We start from the raw sequence: 12,141 nt of genomic DNA, 5'->3' as shown, positions 1-12,141 counted from the left end.
CCTATTGTTCTTCTAAGTATTATTAGGGCCCAAGCACTGAAAGTCTGAAGGCTGTATTGTTCTTCTAAGTATTATTAGGGCCCAAGCACTGAAAGTCTGAAGGCCCTATTGTTCTTCTAAGGATTATTAGGGCCCAAGCACTGAAAGTTAACACATGGACGTAGCTGGGGGGCTCTGTAGCACCATCTTTTGACAAAAGTGGTGGAATCAGTTTCTTCTACAGTCACCAAACTTGCTACATATATTGTTTTCATCAAGCCACACAACTTTCATGTTGAAAAAATGTGGCTATTGTAGGTCACTGTCTTGGCACCACCAGCTAGCAGCAGGAAGTGTGGCAGTTACAGCAGGCTTTCTTATATTTATCCAAATCACGTCAGACTTGGTCAGAATAATGTCAAGACATCGCTGATATAATTTTGTGAATTGATTTTGGTATATTAAATAGTATTTATTCTTTTATTTGTATATTTTAGTGTTTTGAGCCTCTTAATTTGCTTAAAATTCAGTACACACATCAGAGTTTTTGCCCATTAGGTGAAGGCAAATGCTGAGACATGGGCGCAGAGGGGGAGCATGGTAGCGCCCCATTTTGACTAAAGTGGTGGGGTTAGTTTGACCTACAGTCACCATAATCGGTACATATATAGTTCTCATCGAGCCAGACAACTTTCCATATTACAGTCATTATTAGCTCTGCCAAACAGGATGTTGGTAAATTTGGATTTAATGGGGATTTTTTGACAATTGCAGGCTCTGAACATTTAAAATCAGGCTATTCTCACCAAATTTGGTCAACATGATCTCAAGACATTGAAGATGATAAATTGTGATCAGATTTTTTATATATCGAACGGTGTCGCCATGGCTAGGCAATATATTTGTGGCAAAAAAGGGAAACAGGAAGTGTCTAATATCTTCTGCATGCATTGAGTGATTTAAAGCTGTATGTTTGGTCATGAGGGCTGATCACATTGATGTGGTTATTGTGGGTCACAGTCATAGAGCCACCAACTGACAAAAGGAAATGTTACACTTTGTGTGACTTTGAAATAGTCCTCTTACATTTGTCTTCTCAAATGCACGTGCCCGCCATGCTTTGTTTTCTTAGAGCCACTAGGTGGCGATGGCACCGTAATGCTTGGACCCATCATCAGTGCTTGCAGCTACATTTATGCTTGAACCTTTAATGTATTATTACTGTTCATTTCAATGAGGAGATCTTTTGTCCATTTTTCTTTTCCCAGTTCATAGCAGCCAATGACAAGCTGTGGTTCTGGTTGGAGGTGAACTCAGTGGTGGACTTCTTCACTGTACCACCTGTGTTCGTGTCAGTGTATCTAAACAGGAGTTGGCTGGGTAAGTCTATAAACACCACCCGCTCCTCTCTCTTTATACCTGACCTCCTACTGTATGTGTCTCTGCGGCAGTCTCTCAGGGCGGCAGTCAGCACCAGTCATCATTCACAGGTACACTACCTCAAACTGAAGGTAGATGCTATTAAGGCCAAACTGATGAAGAAACAAGGGCAAATATTGGAACAGGAGATTTTATGATTATTAAGCCCAGCTGCCGTGGATTGTTGTCACTCTCTTTTGCAGAAATCCCAAGAATAGCTCTGAAATGACTGCTGAAATTAGGCTAACAGCAGAGATGCCTAGGGTTTAGGTAAAGAAAAGAAAAGACGAGAAGAGTATAAGAACTGAACCTACGTCTGTTATCTGACTATTTTGAATAATCTAGTGAATTTAATACTTTACAAATGAAAAGTATGAATTGCTCACAATATGGAACACCTGAGTTAAAAACGAATAATTGAGCAGTAATCATTTAAAAAAGAGTCATGTTCAAAGTCATTGTAAAATTGTAGATTTAAGTTCCTGCATCAGGCTTGCTGTCTAGGAGCCAATGGGGTGGCCAAATATGTGAATTGCTGGTAATAATTTCCATCACTTTGTGTCTATGTCAAAGCTTGATTGACTGGCGACAGGAAGAACATAAATGCAGTGTTAGGGGACTGGTGTGCATGTGCATGCATGTGTGAAGTTGTGTGTGCTTTAAAAAAAAAACTGTTGTATCCTTTTGCCAAACAGGAACTAGGACATCATCTCTGTTGGTCAAATAAACTGCAGCCTGTTAAGCCAATGCAAACACACACACACACACACACACATTTGTTCATAACCACTACACCACCTGTGTCATTATTTCTTTCCAAAACAACTGTAAAAGGAATGTTGTTCTTCCATAAACACACTATATCCCTTTAGTTAATAATTAAGCATATCAGTAGCCCTCTGAACAGAAGAGAATTGTAATCTTCTGCAATGGTGCTGCCTAAATAATACATATAAAAGCAAAAGTTAATAAAAACAAATGAGGAGTTGTCATTGTGTCCCTCCCTTGCTAAATACAAATAAAATAAAAGCTGCTATCAACATAAGCTTAATAACAGCTGTTTAGCTTAGCAGCGTATGTAAACACTATTTCTCTTTCAGTCCAAATGCTGAGTAAGTTTTGACCAAACAATCTTGAGTACAAACCCAAATGTTCTAATAATATTATGTATTAAGTTATTAGGGCTCTAGACAAAAATAAAATGACTTAAGAGCCATTGGCTCCTAAACTGAAGCATTAACAAGCCAAATGGCCTTTTTAGTCACCAAATCAATTGCTCGATTTAGATTGCTGTTCAAAAACAAGATAGAAAGCAGAAGTAAAGACAGCTGATAACCCATTAATCATAGGTTTAATAAACAATATATTTAGTTGAGAAGATAAGTTTGCATTCCATTATGTCTCATAAATGTTCACACCCCATTTTTAAGGTATAGAAATATAACAGATACAATATTTTTTTTAGTACTGCTCTTCAGAATCTACATTATAGATATTTGCATAAAATATAGTATCATATAGTAGTGTTGACTTCTAGAGCATCACTGAATTTGCACTTTGTGTAATAGTTGTGTACAAGTCCCTCAATAGACCTTTTTCACACTCTGGGTTTTGGAACGTGTAAATAAATGATTGCAGGTACATTTCGACAGCAGTGAACGGGATACCACAGCATATCTTTTTTTCACTTACCCATTTGCTCCAAGACCAAAAGAAAAAATCTACTATTACATTTGAATGACTTTCCAGAAGAAGAAAAACAAATTATAGAGAAAGGTGGATTAAGCAAGTCAAATGAGAGAAGATGCCAAATTTACTGTCACTCTCTCAACAGCTGTAATCGAAACCCCCTCGCAGCTGTGGTAATTCGTTTTTTAAAACTATTTCCAGGGTAATATAACACAAAGTATAATGTTATATACCTACACTCATAGCCACTCCAAGGCTATGTTCCATTTCACTTTTAACATCCACTCGCTAACTCCCCTAAGCACTTCCCCCGCCGCCATTTTGGAAGTCTGTTCCACTTCGTTAAGAGAGCGAGGGAAATTTCTGTTGACAGACACTCCAACCCTCGTTTTTGACAGAGGGAGCTCTTCAGGCAGCTCCAAATCCCATAATGTAACTCGATAGTGATGTGACAGCATATCACGCTTCATCAACCCCACCCCCACACAACTCTAATGTAAGATGAAAGTGAAGTTAGGTCAATTAAGCAATTTAGAAAAGTAATATTGAGATTTAACAGCATAATACTTGTAGCTACCTTAAAATGTTTAGCACACAGTTATAGCCTATGTGTTTATTGTTATGTTAACATTTTCATTTGTTTAGATCTTGATGAATCCTTTCTAATGATTGATTCTAATGAAAAAAAATTACACAAATTTACAAAAATTAAACATACGATATTTATACATAAGCCTCTGAAATCAATCTCTGAAAACATTTTCTCAGGTGCAAAAATTACTAAATAATTCCACAAATTGACATCAGCCTACAATATGCTCCAAGTGATCAAGGGTTAAGTGTGTTCCAGATAAACCCATTGCATGTCTACAAGTCCAGTAGTGGACACTAGCGCAACATAAGACAGACATCCGAATCCATGAGACGGAGTGAAGTTTGTGAGAGAAGGGGATACACATTTGAAATGGGACACTGCCCAGTTGTGAACTCGCTGATTTGCTGAGAAAGTGAATTTGATTCAAACTGCTAACCTGAGCTCATGAGTTCAAACACTGAGTTCTTTTCTGGTGATTCCTGAATAAGATCTGGTTCAAAAGAATAATTTGTTCATGACTCTCTCACACTGATTTGTTGTTGCGTGCAGTGCAGCAAACTTGTCAGAAACAGAACGGGTGAAAAGTGGCGTGAGACACACTTGTACGGGCTCAGAAGGTGTATTCAGTAACCCACAAGATTATATCTGACGAAACTGCATATGAATGCACACATTTTGACTGTCGACAATGGCGACTATATTTTAAATTATTGTCATAATTATTTTTGGTCGCATTTGTGACCATTTTAGTCACAGTCTTGAGCACTGCTTATGCATTTTTAGGCACATTTTCAGGCATTGTCCCCTGTTAACCCATCAGTGTTGTCCCACCCGATGTTTGCTAAAGGATCCAAATGAAATATTTATTGGATGCAGAAACTTAGAGTCAATTATACTCAATTAGAGGTTTATTGATTTGCTTAAGATGTTCTCCCTTTGATGAATGGTGAAACAACAAATGAATAAACAAAGTTTAATTTATTATGTAACTACTGTGTCTTTAAAAATAATAAATCTTTCTCTTCACTATTTAGCCCCACTCAGCATAAAAGTAAATAGTTGTAAATCTTTTTTTTGTTAAAGGGTGGTAATTTTAAATGTATCTTTTTTGATTCAGGCAAATTGCATTTTTTGTGAAAATGCTAAGATACTTTGGCCATTTACCTTTTTCTCATGCAAGGACATTTTCTGATTTGAAAAGGAATTTATTTAAATCAACATTTCTTGACAGCGTTTGATGTACTGCACAAACTCTAATAGTTTTTACAACATATGACTATTCAATTCTAGTAAATTCAGGTATTGCCCTCTAGTGGACAAGCACACTAACCATGCCTGGGAATCATGTGCGCATTGCTTTGCAATATTTAGCTTTGATTATTTTTTTATTTTTTTATTATGACCATAGAAAGCTTGAAATGGAAGAATAGTGCAGAATATTAATGTAAAGCAGCTTGCATTTACATATTTGTGGACAGAATACAGACCTGACATGCAAAATAAACCACTCATAAAGACCAGATAGAGATCTCACAGCTCAGAGAGACAAATTCGCAGACATGATGAAAGACTGTGAAATAACTGAAATCTGCAGCAACATTAGCAAAATGAGGGAACAACAATCAGACTGTGTGAGTAAGCTATTCTGATTAAAATAAACATTTACAGATATTTCTATGTACCTGGTTGGTTGTTAAATCAGAGCCAAAACCTTGGTACACTGAATTTGAAAGATGCTATACGTATTTAAGCCATGTGAGTGTGTCACAATGTATGTTTTTTTAGGGACTAAACATGACACAAGCACTGCCATGCTGCTTCTTGTGTTCTGTTTGTGATTTACCATATGGAGGACCAAGACTGCCAATATGAAAAATAATACTGTAATGAGGGGGCATGTTTTCTACTTCAAGCATAGCAGTCAAGCTCAGAGTGCTGATCTAGGAAGAGTAATATTTAATGCAAATACAACAGATGTTGGTAATAAGAGCTTGGGTTTATTCAGGGTCGGCACATGTAAATAGTGAAACAAGACAGTTTCGTAGGTCAGCAGCTCAGATAGGAAGGCAAAAGGGCGGATAGAGAGAGTCACGGCTATTCATTTGGAATGATCAATGCCAGATTAACCTATTGCTAACCAAACTACTCTCGTTCATTCTACCCACCCTCTATGATTAATTTCAGTACAGGGTCAAAAAACCATTGTACGTATACATGATTACAGTTGGAAAGATCATAAATAAAGTTACACAGGGATCATAATCACAGAAATTAACATAGTTGTGGTATAACATTTTCGGAATATTAAAAGCAATTTTATTGTTGTTAATATTATTAGCTATTAGTTTGTGGCAGTGAGGGGATTTTTTATATGCCAGTGGACCATAAGAGTGGGGGAGAGGGCGGGTAGAAGAAGGACAGTGGTTTAGTTAGAAATAGGTTAATGATAAGATCATGGGTGATTTGATGAATGAATAAACCCAAGCTCATTACCAATATCCAACGCATTAAATAAGATTAATACAGGAAAATTTTACATTCACTTTGTGCTTTTTGTCCATGTTACAGTGTCTGTTATCAGATCTGTTCAAGTTGCAGTTTCTGTTCAGATTGTCTGCCAAGATGTTCAGCCAAATCCCGGACTGAAGTAAATGGGTGTTGGGTAAATGCAGTTACTGTGATATAAAATTACTTAAATAGTGATATATTTTACAGTGATAAGATTTTGGTCATATCGTCATTCCTTCAACAGAGATCATTCATTCCCTATTTGACTTGCTCTGTCATTCATTCAACAGAGATCATTCAATCCCAGTTTGACTCGCTCTGTTCACAAGTATATTTTATTATATCTAAATGCATGTCCACGACCATCTGTGGCTATATTTCAAGTCTATAGACTCACATTTAATTTGGTCAACCTCAAGATGTCACTTTGGCCTCCAAGCTTTACTCTGGAGCACTCTGAGCGCAATTGCTATGTCTGTAGTAGAAATGCCCCCTCATTACTGTATGGACAAAGAAATAATTTATAAATTTGGAAATTGAGGAAATAAATAAATGCATAAAAACACACAAAACATTATAAATATTCATTCATGTCATATTTGAAAATGAATGTATTTATTTATATGTAAATTGTTATAATTTCTTAATTTTTTGCATATATATATATATATATATATATATATATATATATATATATATTGGCATACTTGGTCCTCCATAGCCCCCTGGTCCCCCATTAGATAAGCTTCTGCAGGGACTTTTAGTATACATTTGCTGTAAATTTTCTCACACTGAAAATTGTACATAGATTAAAACTGTGGAGAAAGTGTTATTAATTTGAAATGGTATGCAGAGATCCTCTTATATGCAATACTATGGAAATTAATCTTCATGAAGCAGAGTGGGCAGAGTATTTACTAAACACAAGAAGGTTGCATATGGATTAGCATGAGGTTGTTTCATATCACCAACAATTTTGTGATGTCTTTGACTCTATAGTGAACAGATGTTTTTACATATTTGTTAATGTGGATATTGAATACCACTGCCATCTGGTGGTTTGGTACAGTACTGTACCATGCTGCTGGATGATTTGCCATAACTACACAAGAAGCACCTCAATCAAAAGAGATGATACATATGAACAGAGGCAGAAAAATCAGTGAAGGAAAATAATTTAGCTTTAAGCCTCTTTTATATGTAGAGTCCTTTTTCACCTGGCTGGCTTCAGCCCTTCTGGTGTACACTACCATTCAAAAGTTTAAAGTCACTTACTAATTCTTTATTTTTTTTTATTTATTTTTTTCACATTTTAGAATAATAGTAAAGTCATCACATCTATGGAATAATATAAATGGAACTATGGGAATAATGTTGTGACTAAAAAAACTAAAATAAATCAAAACTATGTTATATTTTAGCATCCTCAAAGTAGTCACCAATTGCCTATATTTTGCAGAAATGTACTCTTGGCCTTTTCTCAACCAACTTCTTGAGATATCACCCTGGGATGCTTTATAAACAGTATTGAAGGAGTTCCCATCTATATGGTGGGCACTTAGTGTCTCCTTTTCTTTTTTGGTCCAAGTCATCCATTTCAAAAACTTTTGTATTTAAAAAAAAAATAACATTTAAGTTTATAATTACATATATTAATATGTTGGTACAATACTATTTTTGCCTACATGTAAGCATATGCCTTCAGATCAAAAGGTTTTTAAGATCTTGAGAAACGTTTCAGGCAAGTGACCCCATACTTTTGAATGGTGGTGTATTTTGCGAGGTAAATCCAAGTGTAATCCAGTGAGCACTCTATCCCTATTTACACATGGCCAGTTTGCCTAATTGAGAATAATACACAGTGGTTTGTTGCTCTGACACACATGACATGTTGTCTTTTTGTGAGCTTGCAGATGTGAATGAAATGGTTTGAGTGGTGTCAAACTCTGAATGAGCATCTGTCCATTCTACACATGTGGCCATTAAGCCTGCTTCAGTGCACAGCATTTGCCTTGTCTCCCTGATACTGTTTTTACAACCATCTGTGCCACAGGCCTCTCAGCTGCTCACCCAGAAACACTCTCTTCAGGTTCAGTAAAGGTTTATGGGGAAATTACTGATGCAAAACAGAGTGCCGAATATGCTATTGCGTTAAAAATGTTAGACACAGTGAACCAATGAATTACACATACAATGGTTTAATAATATTGCATATGTTCAAACTGTAAAGCCAGAGGAGGATGGGTTATCTATGTGAACATTAACACAATGTAAGGCCTAAATAAAAATAAATTGTATGGATAATTTAAATTACAGGTCTTTCAGTCAAACTTGAACAATGTCATATCAAATACTCATCCAGTGAACCAAAAAGATTTGTTCAGATTTGTTCATTGCCAAAATTATGTATTTGTGCAAGCAGATGACCATATTTAAAATGTTTAACATTAATATGTCATTGTAATGTTTGCTCATCATTCACTTTTATTCATAATTCATCTGGCCCCATTTTTTGTTGAATGAGATTGCTTAACTGGGCTCACGATGTAGACAGTCATTAAAAGCAGGACAAAGTGACATAAATGGATTTGCATGTCTACAAATGTACAGAGACACTCACCTTAATCATTTTCACCACAGATGACCAGAAAACAGGTGTTATTTATTTATTTTTTCTCGATTTTGTCAAATGCTGGGCTCATGCTAGAGTCAGTCTTTACTGGCATGAAAAGCCACCAAAGCAATCTTGCACTGAGCTTATTGACTTCAAAATGGAGAAACTTCAGTAAGTGAGAAATGTGAGACAGTGTAGGGAGGTAAATGAGAAAAATTTTTCAATTAAAAGATTATTAAAAAAATATATATAATTATTCTTTCACGAACAAAACATTTATCGTGAAGACTTGGAAGCAATAGAGCAACTAATTTTTTCCTCAATTTTTTTCTTGTATTATGTTGTCATTGCCGGGTTGCCTTGTGTCACACTCAGTGCTTTTACATGGACACCAGAAAGCAGGTTATTGCGAGAAAGCCGTGTTCCGGTTTACATGCGTTGTAAACCGGAACACGGCTTTGTTGCATCTGAGCTAGATTAAGTTTAACACCTGTCTCTAATTCCAGTGAGCATGGGGAGAGCAGCATATAAGCAGCCATGCCACCAGCAGAGGAGAGAGGGAGTCTGGTACAAGGAAGGCCACAGTGCCGTGGAACCTAATGTGTTTAATTACCTACGTGCCTGTGAAGCTGATGAGTTTGTGAAGTTGCAATGTATTGAAGCGGCCAATTAGAAGTCCTACCTGAGCCTGGAAAAACCTGCTTCCCTGTGTTCTACTTCCCTTCTGCTGTGAAGATGTGTTACACTGGTGCCGAAACCCTGGAACCTGAAGTACGCCCCATGGAGTCCTCGCAGTTGGCCGAGATCCTCAAGTCCCTTGCCGGTCTACACCAGTCACACCATCAACCCCTGCTTGAGCTATGCCAAGACCAGGATTGCTGGTTCTTTGAGATCCTCTGAGCTCAGGCAGAGGACCGCCATGTGATTCGGAGCCTCCTCAGCCAGGAGAGGGCCCCGGCCACATCCCCAGACAGCCACAGCCCCCTGCCGACTGTTTGCCTTCACCCAACTGCTCAGAGATGCCTGCCAGAAATGGCTTCTGGCGGGGGATCCCGACATCGTGGGAGTGGTCCATCAGCACCCTCAATGGTGAGGGTGAAGTGTGTGCATGGGGATACTACCCTGTGGTGACCCTTGTTATTGAATTTCAGGGAACAAAATATAGAGTGGAGGCTGCGGTTAGTTCCCACCTCACCCATCTGCTGATTTTGGGGACTCATTTTCCTGAATTTAGAAGGGAATAATGAGCGGATGGGTCCTGCAATAAAGCGATGAGATCTGAAATGTGCAATGCTCTGGCAGGGGAGGAGGAGCCGAGGCTGTCTTCATCTGTTCCACGCAAGGATGAAGTGAGGGGGAGAGGCTGCGGCCCTTCCCATCCTCAGGGGATTTCCCTTTGGAGCAGTCACGAGATGAAACCCTCAAGCACGCCTTCAACCAAGTGAGAATGATCGATGGTCAACAGCTCCAGCCGAATGTCACACTTTCATACCCCTATTTTGCAATTTTAAGTCATTGTATAGATTGACGCAGGATGCTCAAACATAGGAAGATACATCCCAGCTCTTAATACTGCGAAGCCATCGGGAAATGGTCTTCCAGATGGCACATTACAATCCCATGGCGGGTCATCTAGGGAAAAGAAAAACACTGAACCATCTAATAACCCATTTTTTTGGCTGGGCATTGACGCCGATGTCTGTGAATCCGGCACCCCCTTCCATTGATCGAGGTCCCCTTTGAGAGAATCGGCATAGACTCTGTCGGGCCTTTTGAACTGTCAGCAAGGGGACATTGTTTTGTATTGGTCCTAGTGGACTATGCAACTCGATATCCGGAAGCTGTGCCTCTAAGGAGCATCTCAGCATGTAGTGTAGCTGAGGCACTATTCATAATAATCTCCTGGTTGGGGATTCTGAAGAAATCCTCACCTACAACAACCATGTCACGAACACTACGCAAGCTTTATGAATTATTAGGCATTAAGTCAACTCACACCAGCGTTTACCATCCACAAACAGATGGCCTGGTAGAGCGATTTAATAAAACCCTTAAGAACACGATTCGTAATTCGTGCACGAGGATGCTAGAAATTGGGACAAATGGCTCGATCCCCTGTTATTTGAAGTACCAGAGGTCACGCAAGCCTATACTGGATTTTCCCCATTCGAGCTGCTGTATGGGCAGCTCCTGCACGGCATGCTTGATGTCATATGTGAAGCTTGGGAGGAGGTAACAGTAAGAATTAAATTCAATACGTTCTTGATCTTAGAGCAAAACTACACACTTTGGGGCAACTAACACAGGAGAATTTGCTGTGGTGGTACGCAGCCGTCCTTACCGATTGCCTGAGCACAAAAAGGAAATTGTCTGGGAAGAACTGGAGTGCTCGATATAGGGGTAATAGAGGAATCCCACAGCGACTGGACCAGCCCGGTTGTTCTAGTTCCCAAGAGCGATGGGTACGGTGTGGATTATAGAAAAGTCAACGCGGTGTCTAAATTTGACTCGTACCAATGCCTCGCATTGATGAGTTGCTGGATTGGTTAGGCACTGCTCGATTTTATTCGACACTGGATTTTACAAAGGGTTATTGGCAGATCCCCTTGACACCAAAAAAACTGACTTTCCTGTGGCTGGAGATTTGTGCCTAATTATTCAGATGTCACAAGCCCATTGACTGATCTCACTAAAAAGGGAACTCTAGACCCGGTCCATTGGACGGAGCATTGTCAACAGGCATTCACGCAGTTTAAAGCCACACTTTGCAGGGGGCCGCTTTTACATTCACCCGATTACTCTCCCTTTTAGATCGATGCTTCAGCCAGGGGGGCCGTACTCTCGCAGGTGGTGGTGGTGGAGGGGGAGGAGCACCCGGTGCTGTACATTAGCTGCAAGCTCTCACTGAGGGAGACTAAGTACAGCACCGTAGAAAAGGCGGTCCTCACTCTCCGATACAACCTGTTGGGGCGGGCCTTCACCCTACTCAGATCACGCCCCACTACAATGGCTCCACCACATGAAAGATGCCAATGAGTGGATCACCCGTTGGTATCTGCCAAGATTGCTGACTTTCCAGAAGGGGGGTGTGGGGGCTGGGGAGTGGTAGACAGTCTCCCCGGCCTGAGTTGGGCAGTGGGGATATGTGGCAGCGGGGGTGTGGTCAAGTGTACATCTGGTGAGAGAGAAAGCGGTAAGCAGCTTTCTCCACAGCAACATCATTTCCCCGGAACGTTTGTGTAAATAACAAACCTGGGATCTGTGGAAGACTTCTCTGTTGCTTTATTTTATTTCCAGATGTTTGTTTCCTTACATTTCAATAGCAACCTGCATTGCT

General features: G+C 39.3%; 1 protein-coding gene across 2 annotated transcripts in view; it reads left to right on the top strand.

Annotated features, from left to right (window-relative positions):
• The window catches only part of LOC127660773 (calcium-activated potassium channel subunit alpha-1-like), a 292,795-nt gene that overhangs the window by 177,994 nt on the left and 102,660 nt on the right, over nt 1-12,141 (top strand). For both annotated transcript variants that reach the window (XM_052151187.1, XM_052151188.1), the window contains exon 5: nt 1,248-1,359. In XM_052151187.1, the coding sequence (XP_052007147.1) occupies nt 1,248-1,359 (112 nt within the window). The remainder of the gene's footprint in view (nt 1-1,247; nt 1,360-12,141) is intronic.

The sequence above is a fragment of the Xyrauchen texanus genome, chromosome 20 (assembly GCF_025860055.1).
Source record: "Xyrauchen texanus isolate HMW12.3.18 chromosome 20, RBS_HiC_50CHRs, whole genome shotgun sequence".
Taxonomy (NCBI): Eukaryota; Metazoa; Chordata; class Actinopteri; order Cypriniformes; family Catostomidae; genus Xyrauchen; species Xyrauchen texanus.
The sequence above is the reverse complement of the archived record's forward strand: the minus strand, read 5'-3'. Positions and strand labels throughout refer to the sequence as shown.